Below are 26,664 nucleotides of genomic sequence, written 5' to 3'. Positions count from 1 at the left end.
TGAAGATGACTCCTCACGCTCACCGTGAATGGAGCCGAGAGAGAGAGGGAGAGAGAGAGAGAGAGAGAGAGAGAGAGAGAGAGAGAGAGAGTGAGAGAGAGGGGTGGGGGGACGCACACACGCACGCTCACACGCACGCTGTCGAGGTATAGGAGAGCCTGGCGTTTGTTAAACACACCTCCGACCCCGGACCCCGGACCGGGACAGGCGACGCTCGACTCGGCCCCGTTCAACTTCGGACCCGGGGTCGCCTCTCGCGTTCGGCGGAGCGAGCTGAGCCGACAGACGCCTCCTGCGAGAAGTAGCGAAGTAACGCGGCGTATATGAAGCTCGGCGGCGTGGGGGGGACTCGGACGCGACCGGGCTGCCCTGCGGGCTGCGGGCTGCGCGGCGTCGGTTCCGCCGCACGTCTGGGGAAGAAAGCCGTTTGAGAAGCGCTCTTCGGGAGGAGACATGAGCGGCCTCGCTTCCGCGCCAGAAGAGACCCGCTCGGCCCCTCGCTTGTGGATTTCTCGGGGCGCGCAGTGAAGCCTCTCGGCTGGACCGTCGGCAGAAGGTTGGAGGCTGGTAAAACGCATGCGGCCACGTCTGTTCCCACTTTAACGGCTTGGCTGGGTGGTTTTTTTTTTGGAGACGTGGTTTTTGGGGGTCCCCCCCCCCAACACACACACTTGACGGGAACCCTTTTTGGAGACGCTGCTGGATCTACCGCGACGCGCGCTACGTTTCTTAACAAATGACATCTTCGCAGCGGCTCGCCTCTCTCTCGCTTCGTCGCCTCTCCTCCTCCTCCTCCCCGCCGCCGTCGCTCCGACTCGCCGAGCCCCTCCGTCGCCCCGCGGCGCCCGACGAGGCGCTGAGAGCCGCGCCGCTCGCGTCGCGTCCGTGCGTCCGTCGCGCGTGCGGCTGCAGGGGCGCCCCCCCACCACCACCACCACCCCCCCACCCCCGGTGCGGGATGTGGGGCGGAGGTTCCCCGACCACGTCCGTCGCCGTGATCGTGACTCTCCTCTTGGCCGTTGTCGACGTGGAAGCCAGCGGGGAGTACTGCCACGGCTGGCGTGACCCGCAGGGCGCCTGGAAGGAGGGCTTCCAGTGCCCCGAGAAGATCGACGGCGAGGACGCCATCATCTGCTGCGGGAAGTGCGAGCTGCGCTACTGCTGCTCCAGCACGGACGCGCGGCTGGACCAGGGGACCTGCGACAACGACAAGCAGGAGCAGGAGCCCGGGACGGACGGCAAGGACGGCCAGGAGACCGGTGCAGGTAGCGTGGCCCTCTCTCTGCCCCGGCTTTTGATGCCTCGTACCGGGGCTTTTGTTTAGAAAAGGGCGAACCCACCTCGCTTATCAACTTAACATACAGCGACAAACACGGCGACGCAAGAGTCCACCGGCCGCGCACCATCTCCCACAACCACCCCCCTCCCCCTCCCCCCTAAGATGGCCCTCGCGTCACACCAACGCTACAGAGACGCGTAAAAGAAGAAGAAGCTTATGGAAAAGTGAAGCGAGACAAACAAGTAAAGCGCCACCCAGTCGCGCGGACTTTCGATCGGGATACCGTCAAGATTGTGACCTGATTTACGTGATGTGGTCACGAAGGTTGGGGTTAGGGTTAGGGTTCTGTCAGATCGTGACCACATCACGTAAATCAGGTCATAATCGTGAGGGTTAGGGTTAGGGTTCTGTCAGATCGTGACCACATCACGTAAGTCAGGTCATAATCGTGAGGGTTAGGGTTAGGGTTAGGGTTCTGTCAGATCGTGACCACATCACGTAAATCAGGTCATAATCGTGAAGGTTAGGGTTAGGGTTCTGTCAGATCGTGACCGCATCACGTAAATCAGGTCATAATCGTGAAGGTTAGGGTTCTATCAGATCGTGACCACATCATGTAAATCAGGTCATAATCGTGAAGGTTAGGGTTAGGGTTAGGGTTCTGTCAGATCGTGACCACACCACGTAAATCAGGTCATAATCGTGAAGGTTAGGGTTAGGGTTCTATCAGATCGTGACCACATCATGTAAATCAGGTCATAATCGTGAAGGTTAGGGTTAGGGTTCTGTCAGATCGTGACCCCATCACGTAAATCAGGTCATAATCGTGACGGTATCACGACAGATTAATTAATGTGATGCCATCGCGAAACTCCGTGCGGCTGGGTTAGTAAAGCACCAATGGGTGACGCACGTCATGTCGCAGTCGCGATGCAGTGGTGAGCCGCAGACAAGCAGTCACGAGCAAAGCGCAGAGTTTGGGTATGGCGTCCAATGACCTTCATTCTACTTAATTGGCACGACTGTCAGAATATACCAGTGGACCGGTTGTACAAGCGTCCGTACGCCAGCCCGTTATCGGCTCCGCGCCCTGTGAGGCATCGCTCTGTGCGCTCCCCACTGTAACGCGGACCAACCTCGGCGTTGCCCAAATTGGATTTCGTTTGGGGTTAATTTGAAAGTGACGATAACTTAATTCAAGCGACTCGTGGGGTCGTTGGCCTCGCGGACAGGGGCCGCCTTGAACGTGATATGGCAAATTGCGGGGGGAAGAATGCTGACGACGCGCGGGTCCCCCCCCCCCGATGCTCCGCAGCGCAGCGCCGCAGCTTTCAGCCGAGGCTCCCCTGCGCACGCAGCTAACAGTCCCGTCTCACAGAGAGCTTAAATCTCGCCCCCCCCCGCCCCGTCTCGGTTGGCAACGACAGCTGCGGGGGGACAGTAGGCACCCCCCCCACACCAGAAAGCCGGTTAAGTGGCCGCATGCTTCACAAATGGCACATAGTGCCGTGCGCAGTTATAAATAGCTGTGTTTGTTCTGCACACAGCGCTCTCACATCCCACTGTCCCCCCTCAGGATGGGGTTCTGGATCCTTAGGATCCTGCGCAGCGGCGGATCGTGACAACCTTGTTCATTGGGGTGGGGGGTGTGTGGAATAATTGTATTGTGCGTTATTTCACGTAGGCCTACTGGTGGGTTCCCACACCCCACCCCACCCCCACACACACTTTCCAAGGGATTGCCTCTCAGACGTGCTTTCAACAAGATCCCGGTGCAGATTACTCGCAACTTGCACTTGGCCGCTCGAAGCGTCATTACCTAAAGCAAACAGCGCAACCCGCGCTGTGCAGCGCGCAGGCTGCAGCGGACGAGCCTCGCTGCAGAGCAGCGCACGAGCCTCGCTGCAGAGCAGCGCGCTCATCACGGAGTCGTTGTTATGCCCAGTGCGCTGCTGATTCTTGTGACGCGCCTAGGAGAGGCTGCGAATTACAGGGGACAGATCGCGGACACCGGAGAAAGGGGTCATTTAGGCTCACTTTATTTCCCCCTAAGAGGACAAACCCTCTCTATGACCGAACAACCCCCGCCCCCACCCCCACCCCCACCCCCACCCACCTACCTCCCCAAACTCCGATCTGTCATTTACTGAAACAGTCCTACCTTATCACCCCAGGAAGCCGTGTATACGTTTTCACACAGCGGGACCGCAGCCAAAACAACTTAAAGAGAAGCAGGCGGTTTCCCCCCCGCCCCCTCCCCCCCGCCGGACGAAATAAGGAAGTATTTTGTCATGGCGGTGCTCAATTTGCACATTTCGTTCATTTTTCACCCGGCCCGACAGACTCTTCATCATCCAGCACAGACAGACGCACGCGGCGACGTCGGTGGGGGAAAAAAAACCGGCACAGGAAATGATCAATGTGCTCGACATAAAGAAACATGTGGCGTTTAGGAACAGGAGAGGGCCCGTGGGACAGACCCGGGGGTGGGGGGTGTGGGGGGTGCAGCTACAGAGACCATGCCCCCAAAAACAAGAGCTTTAGGGGAAGGGGAGGGGAGGGGGGGGCCGATGTTACTGGCAGCATGGCTGTCACGGCTCAGCTCCAGCAACAGGTGTTTAGGAGCGACGAGGAACAATAGAGGCGTTTCATGCCAAGGGGGCGAGCCCCACCAGCCGAAACGAGTCCCTCTTGGGAAATCCCGGGGAGGGGGGGAAGGGGGGAGGAGGGGGGGGGACCGAAGAGCGGTGCCTTCTGCGGAGAAGGGGGGCGCACGCTGAGATAGTGGCTAGGGGGGAAATCTTCAACCGCTTTAGCAGATATTTCCTCCACTGTATTTTCATAAGGTATGAAATGATGGGGGGAGGGGGGAGGGGAGAAGGGGGGGGGGGTTTGGCTACTATTTACTATTTACTGCCGTGGTAGTAAATCCGGGGCAGCCGCGGAAAGGGATGCCAGAGGTTTCGTGTAATTCTTAAAGCCGAGCGGCCACGAAGGGGGAAGAAGCGAAGGAAGGAGCGGCGTGGCCGTGGGCGTGCCGTGGCCGTGGCCGTGCAGGGGGCCGAGGCCGAGAGAGGCTCCCGGGGTGTATTTCTGGTCCTGTAACCTATATGTGCATTGCCGTATGGAAACAGCTGCAGATAAAAACCTGTTTACGGCCGGGAGAGGCTGCAAGGTACGTTGGCCCCCGAAGCCGACACCTCCCCTTGTCAATAGGAAACGGGTCATGGTCTCAGGTTTGTCGGTGCCGGTGCGCCGCAGACCCCCGTCTACTGTCACCGGGCCCTAAGTCTTTTATCACCTGCACTTATTGGCTTACCTAACCGATGACCTCAGGCTTTCGACGGGCTTTACGGCCCTGCACACCTCTGAATATTTTGGCCCGGCTATTGTCGGGGCGCTTTGAAAGGTGTTCTCCGGGCCCCTGTGTGCCTTTCAAAGGGCCCGGAGAAAATGGAAACCGGTGCCAGTTGCCACCTCTCTCAGGTTTACGGTTACACCTCATAACACGTTGGCATATTCAAAGTGGAAAAGGACTACACCCTGGGAACAATAAATCACAACAAATCACTTCTAATATAACATGCTCTTTATTGTAGTCCAGAGGCATGTTGGCAGTGTGTGTGAGGGGGAGAGAGGGAGGGAGGGGGGGAGGGGGGTGAGCCAGCGAGGATACATCTCAACTGTGACCTCATCTCGCGTCCCACCCTGTTGCTGCCAACTATATTCCCAAATGGGCCTTGACTATAAGGTCAGACGGTGCAGTTGGAGCAACAAAACCATTTTTTTTAAAGTACTGGCTAATCACTGAAGAGAGTCTGAATCCCACGCTGAAGGTTCTCACACCGTCCTCGTCCACGTAGTTGAGGCGGAGGAACTCATCCGCTAAACTCCTCATGAAACATTGACAGTGTGTCCAGACTTCTGAAACTATGCGGAGGAGCGCCGGAGACTCGTATGGCGAGGACAGGCCGGTTCAGTGCACCGGGTTTTACACCCTGTTAAAGGAGGATTTGCTGCTACGGACTGGCTTGTGCCACAATGGGGAGGGGGGGGGCAGAAAGAGAGAGACAGACAGACAGACAGAGAGAGGGGGGGGGAGAAAGAGACAGACGGACAGAGAGAGGGAGAGAGAAAGCTGTGAGACAGAGAGACAAAGAGAGAGAGGGAGAGACAGGAAGAGAGAGAAAGCTGTGAGACAGAGAGACAAAGAGAGAGAGAGGGAGAGACAGACAGAGAGGAAGAGAGAGAAAGATGTGAGACAGAGAGACAGAAAGAGAGAGACAGACAGGCAGACAGGCAGAAAGAGACAGACAGACAGACAGACAGACAGAAAGAGAGAGACAGACAGACAGACAGACAGACAGACAGAAAGAGAGAGGGGGGGAGAGACATAAAGAGAGGGGGGAGAGAAAGAGACAGACGGACAGAGAGAGAGGGAGAGAGAAAGCTGTGAGACAGAGAGACAAAGAGAGAGAGAGGGAGAGACAGAGAGGAAGAGAGAGAGAGAAAGATGTGAGACAGACAGACAGGAAGAGAGAGAGAGAAAGATGTGAGACAGAGAGACAAAGAGAGAGAGAGGGAGAGAGAAAGAGACAGACAGACAGAAAGAGGGAGAGAGAAAGATGTGAAACAGAGAGACAGAAAGAGAGAGAGGGAGACAGACAGACAGAAAGGGAGAGGGGGAGAGACATAAAGAGAGGGGGGAGAGAAAGAGACAGACAGACAGAGAGAGAGGGAGAGAGAAAGCTGTGAGACAGAAAGAGAGAGAGAAGGAGAGAGAAAGAGACGGACAGACAGGGAGAGAGAGAGAAAGATGTGAGACAGAGAGACAGAAAGAGAGAGAGGGGGAGAGAGACAGACAGACAGAAAGAAGGAGAGAGAAAGATGTGAGACAGAGAGAGAGAGACTGAAAAAGAGAGAGAGGGAGAGGGAGACAGAATGGGAGCGAGAGGGGGAGACAGAAAGAGGGAGACAAAGAGAGACAGACAGAGAGAGGGAGAGAGAAAGATGTGAGACAGAGAGACAGAAAGAGAGAGAGGGGGAGAGAGACAGACAGACAGAAAGAAGGAGAGAGAAAGACGTGAGACAGACTGAAAGACAGAGAGAGGGAGAGGGAGACAGAATGGGAGCGAGAGAGGGAGAGAGAGAGGGGGGGTAGACACAGAAAGAGGGAGACAAAGAGAGACAGACAGACAGAGAGAGGGAGGGAGAAAGATGTGAGACAGAGAGAGAGAGAGACTGAAAAAGAGAGAGGGAGAGCGGATGCACCTCTTTGATTTAGGGGTCTGAGTAATCCCCCCTCTGAACTACTTTAAACACCCCGTCTCTAAACGTGAGCCAACGAGTCCAACTCGGAGACGGGCAGGGCCGGCACCCGAAGACAAAGACGGGTCACAGGTGTCTCTCTGCTGGCAGCATAGTTTAGCAATAGTGCACACGCACACACACACACACACACGCACACACACACGCACACGCACACACACACGCACACAGGGGTGCAAGGTTGGGGAGGTGGGGGCACCAGCGCAAGCACAGTTGGGTGCAGCGGATTAGAGCAGATCAAGACGAAGCTAATAACTGCTAATGAGAGCCCCGGGCTCCCCGGGGACCCGAAGCCAGTCCACCTCTTCCTCCCTTCTCCACCCTCACCACTCCGCCTCACTCTTTTGTCCCACTGTCTCACCCGATCTGCCCTCACATGGAGGGGATTTGCCTGCTATGAGAGTCGAGATGCGGGCATGTGATTCGAGGACTGTACAGAACATTGTTCACCCTCCCCCCCCCCCCCCACCCCCGCTGCAAGGCTCCTTCACGGCAGCTCCTTCTCCTGGCAAACCCCGTCGTAGGAAGAAGGAGTTTGGCAAATGAGAAGAAGTTGTACTTTGTGTTTACTTATGGGTCATTTGTGTGTTTTCTCAGTCTAATTCTTCCCCTGCTTGTGCCCACCTCCCCCCCTCCCTCCCTCTCTTAGTGCCCATCTACGTGCCCTTCCTGATCGTCGGCTCGGTGTTCGTGGCCTTCATCTTGGTGGGTTCGGTGGTAGCCGTGTGCTGCTGCCACTGCCTCCGCCCGAAGCAGGAGCTGTCGTCGGCGGGCGGCACGGGAGGCGGGGCCGGCGGGGGCCGTCTCCTGGAGACCATCCCCATGATGGCCAGCGTGGGCACGTCCAGAGGGTCGTCCTCCCGCCAGTCAAGCACAGCCACCTCCTCCAGCTCCTCCGCCCCGGCCGCCGCCGCCGCCGCCGCGGCCGCCGCCGCCGCCGCCAACCGGCCCGGCCCTCCGCCCATCCTGCGCGCCCAGGCCTCCTGCTGCCTTCCTCCCGACGCCAGCGTCTTCGTCAACATGCCCACCAACTTCTCCGTGCTCAACTGCCAGCAGGCCACGCAGATCATGCCGCACCAGGGGCAGTTCCTGCACCCGCAGTACATTGGCTACGCCCACCCCGTCTCCCCCACCCCCACCTTCCTGGACCCCACGCAGGGGAACTACAGACCCATCCAGTCCCCGTTCCCCGCTCCCACCAGCGTGGCCAGCACCACCAGCGAGCAGAAATACCCCCCGGTGACAGTATGAGAGCGGGACCACCCTCCGGATCTCTTCGCCGCCGTCTCGTGGAGGTCGCCTTCTGAAAGTGCGTCCTCCGAGCGCTGTGCCAAGAGGGACCTTGTGTGGACATTGCCGGTGTGTGTGTGTGTTGGGGGGGTGGGGGGTGGGGTGGGAGGAGGGGGGGAGAAATGGCACGGAGGGGGGGAGTCAGGCTCACGTGAAGGACTCCTAAAAAGCTCGGCTGGCAGCGGTGCCTGGCCTGCTGCGGTGTGTGGTGTGTGTCACGCGATCCCTCGGAGAGCGGCGCGTGGAGGTGCTGGGTCCAGCGGGGAGGTGCTGGGTCCAGCGGGGGAGGTGCTGGGTCCAGCGGGGAGTTAGAGACGGATGCCGATAGAAATCGCCGTCTTTATCCGAAGGCACCACTACATGCTGATAGGCGATACTGCACAGCTCTCTAAAGCCTTCTGTTTGACTGTGTGTGCGTGTGTGCGTGTGTGTGAGAGAGAGAGAGAGGGAAGGAGAGAGAGAAGGAGAGAGAGGAGAGAGAGAGGAGAGAGAGGAGAGAGAGAGGAGAGAGCAGGAAAGAGCTTTGTGTACTTATGTGGGTGCTGGAATGATTCATGAATGAATGATTTATGGCAGCAAGCCATATGCAATTTGTATACACCAGCAAAAAAAAATTGTGAACACGTGCTGTGCGTGAGTGCGTGAGTGCGCGTGCGCGTGCAGCTGCGCACATGCGAGTGATTCTGAATAGTTTAGACGTTACACTAAATGTGTGTTTGTTTTTCAAGTATGCAGGAGGAAAAAAAAATGTGCGTTAATAGATGTGGAGTCTGTATGCACTGTAGCAGGGTGAGACCGGGGGGAGGGGAGGGGGGGTGTGAGAGAGTGTGCAGGACTGTGTGGGTATAGTGGGGGTGGTGGGGGGGGCGCGGTGGCGTGTGCAGGACCGTGTGGGTCCAGAGGCAGTGAGTAAAGCGTGCGTAATGGGAAATGCAGGTGGCGTGATGTGAAAGGCAGCCCCCCCCTCCCCGCAGGCCGTTTAAACGCTAATGAAGTGAACACAGGACATAGACTGTGACGCTCAAAACGCTAACTCTTACCCCCTACCCCTACCCCCCCCCCTAAAAATTGTTGCCCTGAGCGGAAACACGCGCACGCACGCACGCACGCACGCACGCACATACACACGAGGAGCCGCAAAAGTGAAAAACTCACGCCAGGACAGTAAATGAGTAAATGCACCAAAGAGGAGGACGGGGGGGGTAGGTGGGCGGTGGGGGTTGGGGTGGGGGTTGATTGAGGGCAGATCCCTGCGCTTGTTGCCTGCGTATCTGCAATCAGCGTCCCCCTGCCGATTGCAGCGCTAATTACGCAGCAAAAAGGCTGCCAAGCGTTCCCCTCCACCTCCTCCTTCCTGTGAGCGGGCGAGTGGGAAAGTGTGCGTTGCTGTGAGCCGGCGGAGGCCAGCGGAACCGCTGGGCCGGTACGTGGCGGCATTTCCAGCATTTTGAGTCATTACCCCTCCACTCTGGCCAGGAATGGGGGGGGAGGAGAGAGAGAGAGAAAAAACCCCCTCTCGACAGTCAGCGCTTCCCTACATGTCCGTTGTTTATCCCGGAGGGTTGTCTCGTGCGCCATGGGGGGTGGGCTGGGGGGGGTGGTGTGTGTGCAGGTTTTCACCGTTGCGGTTCCGCAGCTGGCTCTGTAATGGGACTGGTAACTCAGTAACATACAGCTTCAGGAATGTACCAGTCCATTTAACTTGCAGCCCGAGACGTCCCGTGGCACAGAAGACGATATCCGTGTGCCTCGTCCTGCTGCAAGCGCGTCGCCGGTGTGATACCGAGCGTGTGTTTGACGTTTGACGCAAGATCAAATGTGCAAGTCCCAAAAAAAAAAAAAAAAAGAGGATGATATTTGAAGGTTAAATGTGTTTCCATGTCCTGTGAAATAGAAATGATAATAAAAAAAGAGTGCCATTTTTCATTTCAAATCTAAAAAAAAAATAAAATAAAATAAAATAAAACATCTATCAAGTTTGAAAGCAGTGTGCCGAGGCCTGGTGTGTTCCCAGAAACTGTTCATTTATCACCTGCCATTGTCATAAATGTAAATCATGCATATTAAAAGACTATGAAAAGTGAGGTGTGCATCCAAAGACTCCAGTCCGGCCCTGCAGGAAGAGCGAGATTTATATTTAAACACCTTGGAGAGCAGGCCAGCGCAACAGTAACAACACACAGGAGTGAACGCTGTGGTGAAGGCCTCAGAACACAACCGGCTCACAGAACCAGCAGCCAGCGGAGCCTAATCCCCCTGAAACACACATGCACACACGCACACGCACACGCACACACACACACACACACACACACACACACATTGGCTAGTAGCCACACTAGTTGCAGTTGCACGCATATATAGTCACACAGACAACCCAACCGCCAAGGGTAGGCTGCACAAATACCCGTCACATCATTCGACAGCTAACACAGGAAGAACAAATGGACAACAATGGACAGCTTAAAACCATGACTATTTCCTTGTGCCTGTGGAGATGCAGTTTTGGCCGGCTTCAATAGAGACTCGGCTAAAGTGGAAACCGGAGTGGGCCGCCAGGGAGTCATTAGGAAGGAGTTGAAAAGCATAAATGAATCCATGGCCCCTACTGGGACCTGGCCCGATGGATTCTCCATACTGGAGCAGCTGTGGCCAGCGCAGGCTGGGTCACATCCAGGAAGGTGGGTGGGAAGGATCACCCAACTGGACAAGGGATGGGGTCTGCATTCATTTTCTCCTGCTTTTACGCAGCCGTTTCCTTCTGTGGCACTTAGGAGTCTGTTCTTCATGAAGACTGTGATATAGAAAATACTAGATGTTACAAATCTGCATACACTCACACACACACGCATCTGGCACACAGGTTTGATTCTGTCTTCATAAGACATCACTGGCGTTAGGGCTGAACAGTATATTGTTTCAGAATCAACACTGCAGTATAAATATGTGCAGCGGTTGCAGAGGATGGGATGGAAAATAAATTGGGCTCATCAGTCATGTTGGGCTAAACTCTTATTGCTTAATAGAGAATTAAGTCAAGCAAGTTCCATTTTTTTTACGAGTGCTCTGAAAGAAAAATATTCTTGTGCATCTGACAAATAAGTCTGATTTAATAACTTCTTGACAGCCGCCTTATTTCCCCTGAAAGATCTCTCTTGCAATCCCTGAAAGATCTCTCTTGCAATCCCTGAAAGATTACTTTTACAATCCCTGAAAGATCTCTCTTGCAATCCCTGAAAGGTCACTTTTACAGTCCGTGAAAGATCACTCTTGCAATCCCTGAAAGGTCACTTTTACAATCCGTGAAAGATCACTCTTGCAATCCCTGAAAGATTACTTTTACAATCCCTGAAAGCTCTCTCTTGCAGTCCCTGAAAGATCTCTCTTGCAATCCCTGAAAGGTCACTTTTACAATCCGTGAACGATCTCTCTTACAATCCCTGAAAGATCACTCTTACAATCCCTGAAAGATCTCTCTTGCAATCCCTGAAAGATCTCTCTTACTATCCTTGAAAGATCTCTCTTGCAATCCCTGAAAGATCACTCTTACAATCCCTGAAAGACCTCTCTTACAATCCCTGAAAGATCTCTCTTACAACCCGTGAAAGATCTCTCTTACAATCCGTGAACGATCTCTCTTACAATCCCTGAAAGATCTCTCTTGCAATCCCTGAAAGATCACTCTTACAATCCCTGAAAGGTCACTCTTACAATCCCTGAAAGATCTCTCTTACAACCCCTGAAAGATCACTCTTACAATCCCTGAAAGGTCACTCTTACAATCCCTGAAAGATCTCTCTTGCAATCCCTGAAAGATCTCTCTTACTATCCCTGAAAGATCTCTCTTGCAATCCCTGAAAGATCACTCTTACAATCCCTGAAAGATCTCTCTTACAACCCCTGAAAGATCACTCTTACAATCCGTGAAAGATCACTCTTACAATCCCTGAAAGATCTCTCGTACAACCAGTGAAAGATCTCTCTTGCAATCCCTGAAAGGTCACTCTTACAATCCCTGACAGATCTCTCTTGCAATCCCTGAAAGATCTCTCTTACAATCCCTGAAAGATCTCTCTTACAACCCGTGAAAGATCACTCTTACAATCCCTGAAAGATCACTCTTACAATCCCTGAAAGACCTCTCTTACAATCCCTGAAAGACCTCTCTTACTATCCCTGAAAGATCCCTCTTACTATCCCTGAAAGACCTCTCTTACAATCCCTGAAAGATCACTCTTACAATCCCTGAAAGACCTCTCTTACAATCCCTGAAAGACCTCTTTTACTATCCCTGAAAGATCACTCTTACAATCCCTGAAAGACCTCTCTTACTATCCCTGAAAGATCACTCTTACAATCCCTGAAAGACCTCTCTTACAATCCCTGAAAGACCTCTCTTACTATCCCTGAAAGATCACTCTTACAATCCCTGAAAGACCTCTCTTACTATCCCTGAAAGACCTCTCTTACTATCCCTGAAAGATCACTCTTACTATCCCTGAAAGACCTCTCTTACTATCCCTGAAAGATCACTCTTACAATCCCTGAAAGACCTCTCTTACTATCCCTGAAAGATCTCTCTTGCAATCCCTGAAAGATCACTCTTACTATCCCTGAAAGATCACTCTTACTATCCCTGAAAGATCTCTCTTACAATCCGTGAAAGACCTCTCTTGCAATCCCTGAAAGATCACTCTTACTATCCCTGAAAGATCACTCTTACTATCCCTGAAAGATCACTCTTACAATCCCTGAAAGACCTCTCTTACTATCCCTGAAAGATCACTCTTACTATCCCTGAAAGACCTCTCTTACTATCCCTGAAAGACCTCTCTTACAATCCCTGAAAGATCACTCTTACAATCCCTGAAAGACCTCTCTTACTATCCCTGAAAGATCACTCTTACAATCCCTGAAAGACCTCTCTTACAATCCCTGAAAGATCACTCTTACAATCCCTGAAAGACCTCTCTTACTATCCCTGAAAGATCACTCTTACAATCCCTGAAAGACCTCTCTTACAATCCCTGAAAGATCACTCTTACTATCCCTGAAAGATCACTCTTACAATCCCTGAAAGACCTCTCTTACTATCCCTGAAAGATCTCTCTTGCAATCCCTGAAAGATCACTCTTACAATCCCTCAACGATCTCTCTTACAATCCCTGAAAGATCTCTCTTACAACTGCTTGACCGATACGTTCTTTGGAGCTTTGAGAGGGAAAAGCTATAGGGCGTCCGGGTATCGTAGCGGTCTATTCCATTGTCAACACAGGATCGCCGGTTCGAATCCCCGTGTTGCCTCCGGCTTGACCGGGCGTCCCTACCGACACAATTGGCCGTGTCTGCGGTGGAAGGTCGGATGTGGGTGTGTGTCCTGGGCGCTGCACTAGCGTCTCCTCTGGTCGGTCGGGGCGCCTGTGCAGGAGGGAGGGGGGGATGCTGATCCTCCCATGCGCCACGTCCCCCTGGCGAAACTCTTGTCAGGTGAAAAGAAGCGGCTGGCGACACCACGTGTATCGGAGGAATGCATGTGGTAGTCTGCAGCCCTCCCCGGCTCGGCAGAGGGGGTGGAGCAGCGACCTGGACGGTGGGGTAATTGGCGGGATACCGCATCGGAGGGAACCATATGAAAACTAAGGGCTTGGTTGTACTTACCGGAGGCTTGGCGCAGAGCAGTGTTCAGCTTACGTGCTGTCGGTACGTTGAAACTTGGTTCTTTTTCTGAGAATGCGTCGCCATCTGACAAAAACCATACGAACAATACGGATAGCGGAAGTGGAGCGGAAGTGAACCAGCTGGCAGAGATTTTGCCGGAACTACGTCAGCACCACTGTGAATAAAGTCCATTGGGGGAGGGGAAAAAAGAAAGTGAAAAGCTTCAGATATCTGATGAAATGATGCAACTCCTTTTATTCTTTAGTATTACAATATATATACCCCAAGAAATAAACATCGCAATGGGGACCCCCACCCCCCACCCCCAATACCGTTCAGCCCTCGTAGGCATCTTATACACATAGGAGCCTCCCGTTACGTACGGTCTCTCCTCCGTTCCACCTGCCCGTTCCAAGCATGCGTCATTAAAGGGCCAAACGACGCGGGTTTTCCGTCTCACAAAACATTAAGACGTTGCACCAACTTGGCCCCGGGTAACAGTTAGGAGACGCTGCTTTATGTCTAAATCGAGTTGCGTGACCCGAAGCGCCAACCGCGACCACCCACAACCACAGCGTTCCCACGGGTGGATGCATGATTACCATTAGCTGTCCGCAAGGGAATCAGAGACAGAAACATTTGGTAAGCCCATGGATTGATTAGATTTAATGGTTAGGACTCCAACGGACAACCCCCACCCGACCACCACCACCACCTCCACTTGCATTCCTGGACCTGGCTGTCCTCAACACAGAGCACACAAGACAATGGACATTCAGCCATATCCCAGAGGCAAAAAACAAAAACACATGACGTAACCCAAGCATCTCAATCAATCCAACGCCACATCTCTGTCGGACACCGAGCAGCGCTAGTTCAAGTAAAACATTTCTTCTAACAGGTTTGTCCATAAATTAGTAAAAAAAAAGAAAAGAAAGAAAGAAAAACTGGCATTGATTAAGAGAGAGAAAACACAACAAAAAACAGAGACACGTGTCCACTTTATTCAACAGAAACAAAAAAGTCCAGTGGTGAGAGGAATTCCAACAGAAGCGAAGGAGGAAGCTCTTGAGCCCAGGCCGCCGCCGCCGCCGCCGCCTCCAGGTCAGCCGGTCTCTCGGGCCAGACAGGCCTCGCCGTGCCGCGTCATGTCACATAACGACTCACAGGATTCACAGTAGTGGCGAGAATGGGGGGGGGGGAGAGAGAAGTGTGGATGGGGAGAGAGAGAGAGAGAGAGAGAGAGAGAGAGAGAGAGAGCTCCTGGGTGTGGGAGGAGGTCCCGATTGGAGCAGAGCAGCAGCCAATAAAAGAGGTTCAGGGCTTATGGTTCTGGCTCAGTGGTACCTCTGCGGCACTCTGCCGGCGAGGCGTCGTACTGGCATGGGGGCAAGGAGCCGGGGCGTAGAGGCGTAGGGGTCCTGGGTTTGCACCTCCCTCCCTCTGGGAGGAATTCCTTTTGGGACCGAGTGTGTATGTGTGTGTTTATTTTGAAGTCCTTCCCCCTCCCCCATGGGCATGCGATGACAGACTAGCTAAGCCAAGCTCAGGAGAGGGAGATGAGAGAAAACCGTGGAGGCAAACACACACACACACACACACACACACACACACACACACACACACACACACACACACACACACACAGCGACACACAGGAGCACCAAGGCGTGCAGACACACATGCACAGGCAGATACAGACACCTTGGAATGCACACACACATACTGACAGACAGTGGCACAAACCAAACCCCGGCTGCAGGACGCACAGTTGCAGGTAAGCAGTCTTTGAGTTTGATTGCTCGTGTCTATGCATGGATGCGATTGCTCATGCCTGTGCATCTGGAGTGGGAGTTTGGAGACGGTTTATTCCACACACGTCCTTGTCCCTTCTTCCCACTCCCGTCAGTCTCCGTGCCCCCGCGACGGCCTCCGCGTCCCCGCAACCACCCTCAGATGGGGGGGGGGGGAGGAGGGGGTTGGAGGAGGTGGTTGGGGGATCAGGTCATAGTTCCAGTAAGGCCGCAGCAGGGTTCCGTCACCCCCGGTGTGAGGGTGTCGCAACATCAAGTCTGTCTCTCTGCTGTCGTCCTGACAAACCGTTGCTCCGGCAAGCTGAGGCAGCGGTCGGGGGGGTGGGGTGGGGGGGTGGGGGGGCTAGAGGCTGGGGCGCTGGCGGGTGGTGTCGTAGGAGCGCACGACCTGGGACTGAGACACGACCCCGTGCTCCTCCTGGGAGAAGGCATAGCCATCTAAGAGAGGGAGAGAGAGAGCGAGAGAGAGAGGCGCGTTTGGGTGGAGGTGGCATTTCAAAGACTTGTATTGAGGCAGATGTTGCTTGCATGGGAAACTTGCGAGATGTGTGTGTCTGTCTGTGTGTGTATGTGTGTGTGTGAGAGACTTGTTTGGACAGGACACTCACGTGACACGGTCTGCTGCACCGAGTTGGAGCGGCCTACGCTCGACGGCGTCTTCCTAAAGACTCTTGTCAACAGATGGGCCCGTTCGTTTAGACTGCGGTGGTTGGGGGGGGTCGGGGGGGAGGGGGGGGGAGAAGAGAAGTTATTCTCAAGTACACCACAACCATTCCCACGTGGTGAAAGGTGATCAAATCAAAGAGATGATCGCCCCCACTGACGAAGCTATTATTCACTATCACAAACACCACCGGCTACAGTCAAATCTGCCGGCGAGGTTTTTTCTTCTTCTTCTCTCCTGTCAAGTTTCAACCAGTGCCCGGTCTCACAGCCTGGAGGCCCAACCAGCGCTGCCCTGTGCCGACCAAGACCCCTGGACAACTGTGATTACCAAGTATAAGGGCAAGGCTGGATGACTTAGAGTTGCTGACCTGCTTATAAAGAGGGTATAAAATCAATTCTCAAACAATATTTCATTATTTATTTTGCAAAAAAAACCCCCAACTATACAATTAGTTTTTTGCATAAGCTAATACCCCACCCACCCCCCCACCCACCCCACACACACTGTGGGGTATCGCCCATCTTAAATTCCGTCTCAGACAGAATTCCCCTTAATTGGGCAAATCGCCCACCCCCCCCAATTGTATCCGGCCAATTGCCCCACTCTCCCGAGCCGTCCCGGTCGCTGCTCCACCCCCCCCTGCCGATCCGGGGGAGGTGCTGCAGACTACCACACGCCTCCTCCCATACATGCGGAGCCGCCAGCCGCTTCTTCTCACCTGACAGCGAGGAGTTTCACCAGGGGGACGGAGCGCGTGGGAGGATCACGCTATTCCCACCCGGTTCCCCCTCCCCCACGAACAGGCTCCCCCGACCGACCAGAGGAGGCGCTAGTGCCCCGACCAGGACAGGACCCACACGCGGGACCCACATCCGGCCTCCCACCCGCAGACACAGCCAATCGTGTCTGTGTGTAGGGATGCCTGACCAAGCCGGAGGTAACACGGGGAATCGAACCGGCGATCCCTGTGTCGGCAGGCAAAGTAATACACCGCCATGCCACCCGGGCGCCTTGGCGAACCGTCTGTCGTGACGGTGGCTGTTCGGCGTGAGAGAGCCAAGGTCTTAAAGACCAAAATCCTAAGTGTATAAAAAATTCACCGCCCTGCGAAGTGACCGACAGCAGCGCGGCAGAAAACGACGACACCCTTGGCGACTGCGATGAACAGGAAATCCTATAATTACTCTTAAAAAGGGGGGGGGTCACACTGCTGAGTACCCCCTCTCCCTCTCTCCCTCCATGTGTGGGTGTGCGCTGCCGCGAGGGAGTAAAGCCTGCTGGTCTACAAGGCAGACGGTTGCGTGAGGAGCATCTGGAGATAGTACTGTACTTCAGCCTCCTCACTCTGGAGATTTGCCAACCCGCGTTGTGTCTTTCCGGGTTTCTCTCGAGGCGACGAAACGCTCGTGAATCAGCGCGGCGGCGCGTTTCCTCCGCGAGGCCGTTCGGAAAAGCCCCCAGGACCGTGCGGTCTCTCCGCGGCCGGCTTGCTGTCAGCGGACGCGGGTCGTTCACGGCCGTTCGCACGACACGACGGCGGTCTCGCTTCAACTCGTACAGTGTGATGAAGAGGACGTGATGAAGCTTTTCCTCCCCTCCCCCTCCCCCCCGCCCACCGTACTGTGTTGCCTCCGCTAATTTTGCAAGACGGCCGGAATCGTAGCGAGCCAAGGCCTTATGTAAGCACTTGATTTCGCAATCTGTCTGCAGAGAGTATTCGGGACCGACACGTCCGTGAGGTTTGAGGGGGCTCTTCCTGCGGGGGGCTCGTTTTTTATCCGGCGTGCTGTTCCGCCCATCGCTCGTCTCTGCTCCAGATGACCGACCGTGATCAAACTTCTCACACTTTGTACAAGGTTAGTGAATTTTTTTGGGGGGCGGCGCGGCTCAGGTCTAGTAACCGGAAGGTCGCTGGATCGATCCCCGGCTCCTGCAGAGAGCGTGCCGAAGTGTCCTTGAGCGAGACCCTACCCGATGAGTAGGTTGGCGCCTTGCATGGCAGCCTCCACCATCGGCGTATGAATGTGTGTGTGAACGGGTGGATGGGAAAGCGCTGTGAGTGGTCGACGGACTAGAAAAGCACTTTAAAAGCGCTGTCCAGTCCATTTACCAGAGATTAGATGGAGGTGAAATCTGTCCGCAGTGTAAACGCATTTGAGTTGGATAGACAATGGTGACAGCTGCAGACATGGCCTACCACCGCGATCAGATACTGGGAACGGGAATGAGGAAATGGGAACGACAGCCACCGAGAGCGATTCCGAGCCAAGCACCGTCGAGTCGTCAAAAACCGAGAGTTTGCGAGAAACAACTCGGCTCTGGAAGACAAGGGCAGCGTGTGCGACTCGCCGCGAGTGGGTTTCCCCGTACAGCCTCCGCGGAAGAGCGACCCTCCTCACAGTAAGCGTCGGCGGGCGCCGCGTCATCGACGGCGTCTCTGCCAGCTGCCATGACGACGCGTTCTTCAACATTTCGGGTAAAGTGGAGACCGACTGCCTCTCGACCCTCTCCTCCCGACTCCCTCGTTTTTTTTTTTCTGGTTTTCTTTCCCCCCGTGTCACCGATGTTCTCGAGGCCCTCGGCAGATCTGACCCGCCTCCGCGCGATCCAACTCAAACGGCAGCTCGGGCCGCTGGCAGGGAGCGCTGAGTGAGCGATATCTTGTAAAACGCAAGTCAATCTGATAGGAACTCATGACTCTGGGCGGCAGGGTAACAACACAGCCATATTAAACCGCTCCTCGTCCCCCTCTCCCTCCCTCCTCTCCTCAACCCTCCCCCCTCCCCATCCAGAGAAAGACTGGATCCTCTGTTCTTAAGACCACACGTCGTCACGGCTCCTCTCCTCCCATGACCAAAAATAACCGAGCCCGTTCCAGCTTCTTCACAAACGCGCGCGCGCACACGTGCGCGCGCCCTCAAACACCTATTCATTCCCCCCCGGCCTTCCTCTCTCCGATTTCATCATCCTCCTCACCGGGTCTACGGGCACCATTAGCCACCAGACAAAGACGAGGAATGCAGACGTCAGGATGCAGAAATTACTGCCGGCTATTACGGGGGGGGGGGGGGCTTGCTTTCTGCAGGGCCGCGGAGATAGAGATAGTTTTCCAAGATGTGGGTGCCAATGAGGCCTTAAATTGCACAAGAGGGGTTTCCCTGGCGCCAGGACAGGGGCTCCCGTATGATCAATAGCGTGCTGCTGATGGCGGGACAGCCTTCCCAAGGTCAGACTACAGTTTGGGGATAAAGTGTTCGGGAAATTGCCCTCGGAAGACTGGAGCCTTTCTCTGTGTGTGTATTAAAAAAAAAAGAAATAATAAAAAAAGCAGAACAAAGAAACACCGGAGCGAGAGTCCCCCCCCTCGGGGTTTCCTCTGGCCAACGCCGACGACGTCTGTTAAACTGATGAGAGGAGCGAGTGAACGAAAGGACGGAAAAGCGGCGGCTCGACTAACGCTCAACAGGTCTACCTGCTAAGATTTAAGTTCCTCCTTCCTCTTCCTGCAAGTCGGAAATACACCGGCCGGCTCAAGGATGCGCCGCGTCTCGACTCCTCCTCCTCCCTGGAGACGCTTTCTCGTCCTCGGACTTCCCAACCCCGCTTCCTATACCTGTCCCCGGCCGCCAGTGGCGAGTACAAATGCAGATGTGCTCTTTTCCATTCTGCTCCGTTCTCTGTCCCCTTTGTCCCCCCCCCCGGCTTTGTTTCCCCTCTTCAAAATGGAGAGGTCTCCAGGATCCGCATCAGCTTCCACAGGTCTGTGAGGATGGCCAGCCCAGGACGCAGTCCCGCTCTTGGGGGTCAGCAGATGTGACGTGTCAGCCCCCCCCCCATCCCCTCCCCTCCCCCCGGCCTGGAGAAGATCTCCGAGACGTTGGGACAAGCTTATCTCTCACCGTGTCTTCAGCTTTATCTCTATATACACGTCGTGAGGATAACACTCCATTAGCGGCCGCAACACTCAGCTTCTGCGGGTCTCTGAAAGGCTGCCAGATCTGTGTCCACCGGCGATGTCCCCCCGGCGGACCAACACAGGACCGTGAAAACTACAACCCGTACTTCCTGGTTTGTCGACGCCCTCGGCGGACGACGTGGAAACAGGCTGCGCTGGGTGAGAAGACGGGAATAGCAACGCTACGTACAGCCGCCGCAGGGAATCCCACGGAAGACCGCCATTCACGGGTCAACGACGGACACGCTTCTGCACGATTTCCGAGACACGCAGGAGACTGCTCGGTATTGTGTTAGCCCCACAACATATGTATACAGAGATAACATTGAACACCCCCCCCCCACCTTCTCCCCAGTTGTATCCGGCCCGTTACCCCGCTCTTCCGAGCCGTCCCGGCCGCTGCTCTGCCGATCCGGGGAGGGCTGCAGACTACCACGCGCCTCCTCCCGTACACGTGGAGTCGCCAGCCGCTTCTTTTCACCTGACGGTGAGGAGTTTCGCCAGGGGGGACGTAGCACGTGGGAGGATCACGCTATTCCCCCCGAGTTCCCCCTCCCTCCCCGAACAGGCGCCCCGACTGACCAGGGGGAGGCGCTAGCGCAGCGACCAGGACACACGCCCACATCTGGCTTTCCACCCGCAGACACGGCCAATCGTGTCCGTAGGGACGCCCGACGGAACGGACCGCTACGCCACCCGGACACTCGCTCCCGAAAATCCGGGACTGGTTCCCTTTAACCGTAAGCCCACCAAACTGTGTGCCGTCACCCCTCACAGCCTGCAAGCGGCGGCCCTCTGTAATCCCTTACACATTCCTTAATCCTGTAAGTTGTACATTTTTCTCAAGACAGCAGAAAATTAAATCTACAATAACTCTAATGACACACACACACACACACACACAAGGCTATTGTGGCTCTACTTCACAGCTACAGAGACACAGTGAACACACCAGATCTTTACAGCAGTTCAGATTGGTCCACTTGTGAGGAGACAGCCTAGGACGGAGAGGGAAAGCGAAAGAGGAAAATAAACGAGAAAGGAGAGAGCGAGAGTGAGCGAGAGAGAGAACAAAAGAGAGAACCCGGGGAATGGAAAACAGAAACACGGGTCACTCTGTCACTCCAAAGCTGCTTCCAGTGGGGCACACAGGTCATTTATAAGGTCAAAGTTCACGCAGTCAGACAAGTCAAACCCAGGCGCTACCTGTGTGAGCGCGTGTCCTAAGTCTTGGCTCTATGGAACCTCGGCCTTGGCTTTGGCCCTGCGGACGGTGCCACCAAGGGGGTTAGAAATGCCACCATTACTTCTTATTTCACTTCTATCTCAGTCACAGTCACGTTATTGAGAGAATAGAAGAAAATAATAACAAAATGAAGTTAAACTCGCTGCTTTCTAACACAATGTGGCTCAATGAGAAAGCAGCTGATGTGGTGCTGTTCGCACTCCACCTTCTCATTAACTCAGTCAACAAGCATACTCATCACAGGATGTATGTTAGTGGAGACGGCTGGACATGAATGAAATAAACACAACCCATAAGAAAGAGAAGAAGAAGAATGAAATAAATGGGAGCGCCGGCTGAAAATGCAAGGGAGCTCCCACAATGCTTTGCAGCATACAGTACATACATATATATATATACCTGCGGCTGCTTGCGTCTCTGAGTACAGCCGCCCCCGGGTCTATGGCCTGCGCCTCCAACTCCTGCACCTCCTCCAGGAGAGACTTCCTCACAGTGCGACGCCCACTAAAACACAGAAATAAACTCATCACACACACACACACACACACACTGAGGACGACCCAAATCCGAAAATACTGCCGTGCAGCGAACGCTCCGGTCTGAGCTGCAGACTACACTTGAGTCGGGGGAAAAAAGGCCCTTGTATGTATTTCTTAGGTGTTTCTGCCAAATGCACTTTACTTACGCGTTCCAAGCGAAGTCTTTGAGTAAGCACGCAGCGGGCACCAGGACCAGGCCCAGCCAGAAGTACCAGCACTGCATCACCCTGCCAGCCTGCAGAGACGACATACAGGCTTCATTCACACGGTCCAAGCTCCCGGTGACATGCTTTTTCCTCCCCCAGAACTTGAGCTCATGTCTTGAAATTGAAAAGTGAGGTCAGTGTTTTGCTTTTTATGCGCGGTAATGGAGGGCGCCTTTCAAATGATCCGTGTCACAATATCCATCAAGACTTGTCTTCGCAATAGCAACCCCCGTGTTAAATTCAAGTGGGTCCCCCCAGCTACGTATAGACGAGGTAACTTGCACGTGTACCGCTAAAGAAAACTTTTGCTTTCACACTTTTCGCGGACTTAAATCAGTAAAACCGATCAAATTTGTTCTGCAGATTTCTTCCAGATGTGCGCGAGGGCCCTGAACTTTTACATCGCATGCGTTAGCGAAGCTCCAGTGGACGAGCCACTGCCTGGCATTGGCAGATAATTGCCGCCGTGGCGAGGCAGAAGACCGGGGGAATTACCACACAATGACTTGAGTGTCTCTCACTCTCCAGTTGTACATTGGGAAACAGAACACGCAAGCTTTCTCCCACATTTGCTGAAATGTAATTAGCGTGGTGAATTACCCCACCATTTACTATTCACCATGTACGACATTTCATCATCAGGAAAGTTGTACGTGTGGATTAATCTCCGTGCACAAAAGCTGACATACTGCAATGTCTATCGTAGCGAATTAAGGTCAGGAAAGCGGGTTTCTCCATCAAGATTGCGCAACAATGTGCACGGAGAAGATGAAACTGGAGGCAGAGAGTATTTAAAGCTCACATTCCACACAAGCCCGGCTAGCTATTCACAATCCTCCACCCGGCCATCCATTATCCAAACCTCCTATCCTGCTCTCAGGGTCGCGGGGGGATGCTGGAGCCTATCCCAGCAGTCATTGAGCGGCAGGCGGGGAGACACCCTGGACAGGCCCGCCAGTCCATCACTGGGCCGACACATTCACACCTAGGGACAACTTAGTACGGCCCGTTCACCTGACCTACATGTCTTTGGACTGCGAGTTGGAACCGGAGCACCCGGAGGAAACCCACGCAGACACGGGGAGAACATGCAAACTCCACACAGAGAACGGATCCGGGATGACCCCCAAGGTTGGACTACCCCGGGGCTCGAACCCAGGACCTTCTTGCCGTGAGGCGACCGCGCTAACCACTGCGCCGCCGTGCCGCACCTATTCACAATCACTATCATACATTTTCCTTGTTGAGATAGAAATTCTGTAATCACTACTGATCTGCTTGACAAAACAAACCTATTTGAAGCCTCCCAGTTGCCACGACGACAGGATAACAACACACCTATCAGCAAAGCACACTGATAATGTCAGCCTCGAGCCGGTTCGACTGACAGGTAATGCTCACTTGAGTAACCACAGTAAACCCGAACCCCCCCCCCCCCCCAATCTGTCTTCTCTCTCTAGTCCAGCTGTAGTCGGGCTCATTGACCTTTGACCCTCGCCCTGAGTCTGTCTCCAGGGGTTAATCACACGACTCACTCCTCTCTCTCTCAATCTGTCAGTCGGTCATCCCGTCCTTTTCTAAACATCTCTCCGTCCTCCCGCCTCGCTCTTTGATAATGCGAGATCTCTCGACTAGCCGGATCCCCCGCCGCTTGTCCCCGTGAATCCGTCATCTGCCCCCCCTAAAACCTCGCTCGTTACCCGACATTTTCCTTTTGCTCATCTCTAAGCCGGGAGGTTAGCGCCGCATAAGCTGTCCTCTAAGTCAGTATGTGCAATCACTTAAACCTTACGCACCGCGACTTCCTGTATAGCGCATGTATATCATGCGCTTCCTGTATCCGAGGACCTGTGCTGCGGAGGGAGAGATAGCATGGGCTCGAGAGACCGGCGCAGCTTAGTATCGCCAGGCGAAATCTCCAAACGGAATCGGAAAACCATTAGGAAACATTCTCCGCGACAGCTGGAAAACACAGCCAAGGGCCCAGACGTTCAGACCGCACGCGCGCACGCGCACGTGCACGCGCACATACGTACACACCATCCACGACAAAACACCTACACAAAGAAGTGGCTATCCATTTCTGCAGAGCTATAAACCCCACGGCTCACAAAAGGCGTTGTTTTGGAGGCTGCAGGCAAACAAAGAGAGTCTCTGTCTCTCTGCTTTATCACGTCGAGAGACACATGGTTGGTTTCTGCTGTTGTACAAACACAAATCTCTTGTTTGGCCCGCGAACTGTAATCATCCCCCGTGCACATAAACCCTGCACCGTTATCTGCAGGAGAAATATATATGGCCTTCTGAGCGGGTCACAGTCTCGTTTCTCCATCCTCTGTCCCCTATGGACAGATGGAAATATAGATAGAGGGAACAGGAGAAAGGGAGAGGTAAAAGGGTGGTTGGGGGGGGTTGGGGGGGTGTGTGGGAGGGTTCGGAGAGGGCCGAGTGTCTCTGACCGTTCCCCAGTTGGATCGAGCAGCTGCGGGGTTATTTGACCGCATTCCTGATTTCTGACACAAATTGAATTAATGGGCTTGGCGGGGGGGGGTGGGGGTGGGGGGGGGTGAGACGGCCCCATTCGCTTCCTCTCCCGAGACTCTCTCACCCGCACAGTAGGGTATCGTCCCACAGCCCCCCCCCCCCCACCATCCAGCCGCCTGCCCCCACCCTCAAAATTCTAAAATGGACCCCTCAATCAAGGGACGCCATGTGTACCCTCCTTGACCCACCCCCACCGCACTTCTCCATCACCCCCCGCCAGCAGCCCACCCTCTTGAGTCAACACCTCCGGAGAGGGCCATAAAAGCCTGGGGCTCGGGTGACCGCGCAGCAGGTGCGGGGAGCACGGAGAGAGGGGACGGCGGGGTATAAATCTACCCCCGGGGCTCCAGCCGTGCTGACGCAGAACACCCAAGAGAAGTCACGCAGGCGCCAGGTACTGGCAACGAGAGAGGGGACTGCTGGGTAATGGACACTGGAGAAATGACATGTACATATAAATATGGATGGATGGATGTATGTAGGTATGTGTGTGTGTGTGTGTGTGTGCACAGACACACACCATCTCCCCCCCCCCCCCCGTGCCCTTTTCCTGAGAGAGGGGGGGGGTTATGTTTACGGAGACGTGACACTTGCCTGGCCCAGCATATCAGGAGCGATGGGTATGGAGGGCCAGATGGCGGAGTAGACCACGAAGAAGGACCATCCAGAGCGCCATGCTTGCCCCACACCGCCAAGTGGGAAAACTACAGCGAAGAGATGGGGGGGGGGGGGGCGGGGGGGGCAACACAGGGTGGGGAGGGGAGCAGAAAATGATGGAATTGAGGGAAGGAGAGAGGGAGAGGGAGAGAGAGAGAGAGGGAGAGAGAGAGAGAGAACAAACAGTAGCACTCAGTCCATCTGAATATAGACAACCTTGTCCCTGACACTTGCTCCCTCTCTTCCTCTCGGGTCTGTGTGCGAGCAGCTGTAAGGGGACACTTTGCGAATTCCTCCAGGATCCTACTTCATTACGCCGGGGCCGCCGCGTGGACAGCTGAACGGACGGGGGGTGTCAGCGCCGCCTCTTTGCGACCCCGACTCCCCGCACCGCCCTTGTCAAACAGCGGGGCCTGCCCGTCGGGACCGGTACAACACATGCCGGGGCCCGCAGGCTTGTCAATGCACTGTCATCTCAAACGCCACAGCGGCCGGGAGGAAGAAAGCTGGCACTGTGTCGCGCCGCTTCCTGTCATCGCCAACGCAGCCGCCTGTCAGTAACGCAGCGACATCGACTTCCGCCCGGCCCCGACAGCTGTCAGTCAGAAATCATGCCGGGGAGTCTTCCCTGTGCTGTGGGAATAAACTAGGGACTCTTAAATGAGTTAGGAGAGGATATATAAGGGGAGAACGGAGACCCCCCCCCCCCTCCCTTTTTCCTCCCCCAATTGTATCCGGCCAATTACCCCGCTCTTCCGAGCCTTCCCCGTCTCTGCTCCACCCCCCCCCCCCCCCCGCCGATCCGGGGAGGGCTGCAGACTACCGCATGCCTCCTCCCGTACACGTGGAGTCGCCAGCCGCTTCTTTTCACCTGACGGCGAGGAGTTTCGCCGGGGAGGATCACGCTACCCCCAGTTCCTCCTCCCCCCTGAACGGGCACCCCCGACCGACCAGAGGAGGCGCTAGTGCAGCGACCAGGACACACACCCGCATCCGGCTTCCCACCCGCGGACGCGGCCAATTGTGTCGTAGGGGACGCCCGACCAAGCCGGAGGTAACACGGGGGATTCGAAACCGGCGATCCCCGTGTCGGCAGGCAACGGGATAGACCGCCACGCCACCCGGGCGCCCGGGAAAAAAGCACTTTTAAACGGGACTTTCTCTGTCTCGAGCTTGTTCGCTTAAGAGAACGGAGACTTATTACCGGGTGGACAATCCGTTGCCTGCGGCCAGGGGTTCATTCTGAACGTTTCCCAATCCTGGCAGAGGCGAGTCTGAAAATACAGTTTTCTGACCTTGTAGTAATAAAACTTTCCATCTACGAACAATCCTAATGCAAGGGTGGTCCGCCCTGTCGGTTCGAGGACGGGGGGGGGGGGGGATTCTGGAGGTATATATAATGTGCAGCGGGGAGGTGTCGGAGCATGTCGGTGTTCCTACCCTGGTCCAAGCCGTAGTCTCCATCCCGGCTTTCAAACATA

At 54.8% G+C, this 26,664-nt stretch overlaps 2 protein-coding genes across 2 annotated transcripts in view; one reads left to right on the top strand and one right to left on the bottom strand.

Moving 5' to 3' along the window:
• Positions 1-82: 82 nt before the first annotated feature.
• On the top strand, positions 83-7,964 carry LOC130130007 (protein shisa-2). Its single transcript, XM_056299733.1, has 2 exons — positions 83-1,265; positions 7,257-7,964. Exons 1-2 carry the CDS (start codon positions 737-739, stop codon positions 7,856-7,858), a joined length of 1,131 nt encoding a protein of 376 aa, XP_056155708.1. The 5' UTR covers positions 83-736; the 3' UTR covers positions 7,859-7,964.
• Positions 7,965-14,282: 6,318 nt separating this feature from the next.
• The window catches only part of atp8a2 (ATPase phospholipid transporting 8A2), a 26,830-nt gene continuing 14,448 nt past the window's right edge, over positions 14,283-26,664 (bottom strand). Inside the window, 8 exon segments of the mRNA XM_056299860.1 lie at positions 14,283-15,807; positions 15,978-16,069; positions 21,637-21,741; positions 21,923-22,011; positions 25,121-25,183; positions 25,185-25,205; positions 25,207-25,230; positions 26,479-26,534. Of these exon segments, the coding sequence (XP_056155835.1) occupies positions 15,713-15,807; positions 15,978-16,069; positions 21,637-21,741; positions 21,923-22,011; positions 25,121-25,183; positions 25,185-25,205; positions 25,207-25,230; positions 26,479-26,534 (545 nt within the window). The 3' untranslated portion in view covers positions 14,283-15,712.

The sequence above is a fragment of the Lampris incognitus genome, chromosome 19, assembly GCF_029633865.1.
Source record: "Lampris incognitus isolate fLamInc1 chromosome 19, fLamInc1.hap2, whole genome shotgun sequence".
Taxonomy (NCBI): domain Eukaryota; kingdom Metazoa; phylum Chordata; class Actinopteri; order Lampriformes; family Lampridae; genus Lampris; species Lampris incognitus.
The sequence above is the reverse complement of the archived record's forward strand: the minus strand, read 5'-3'. Positions and strand labels throughout refer to the sequence as shown.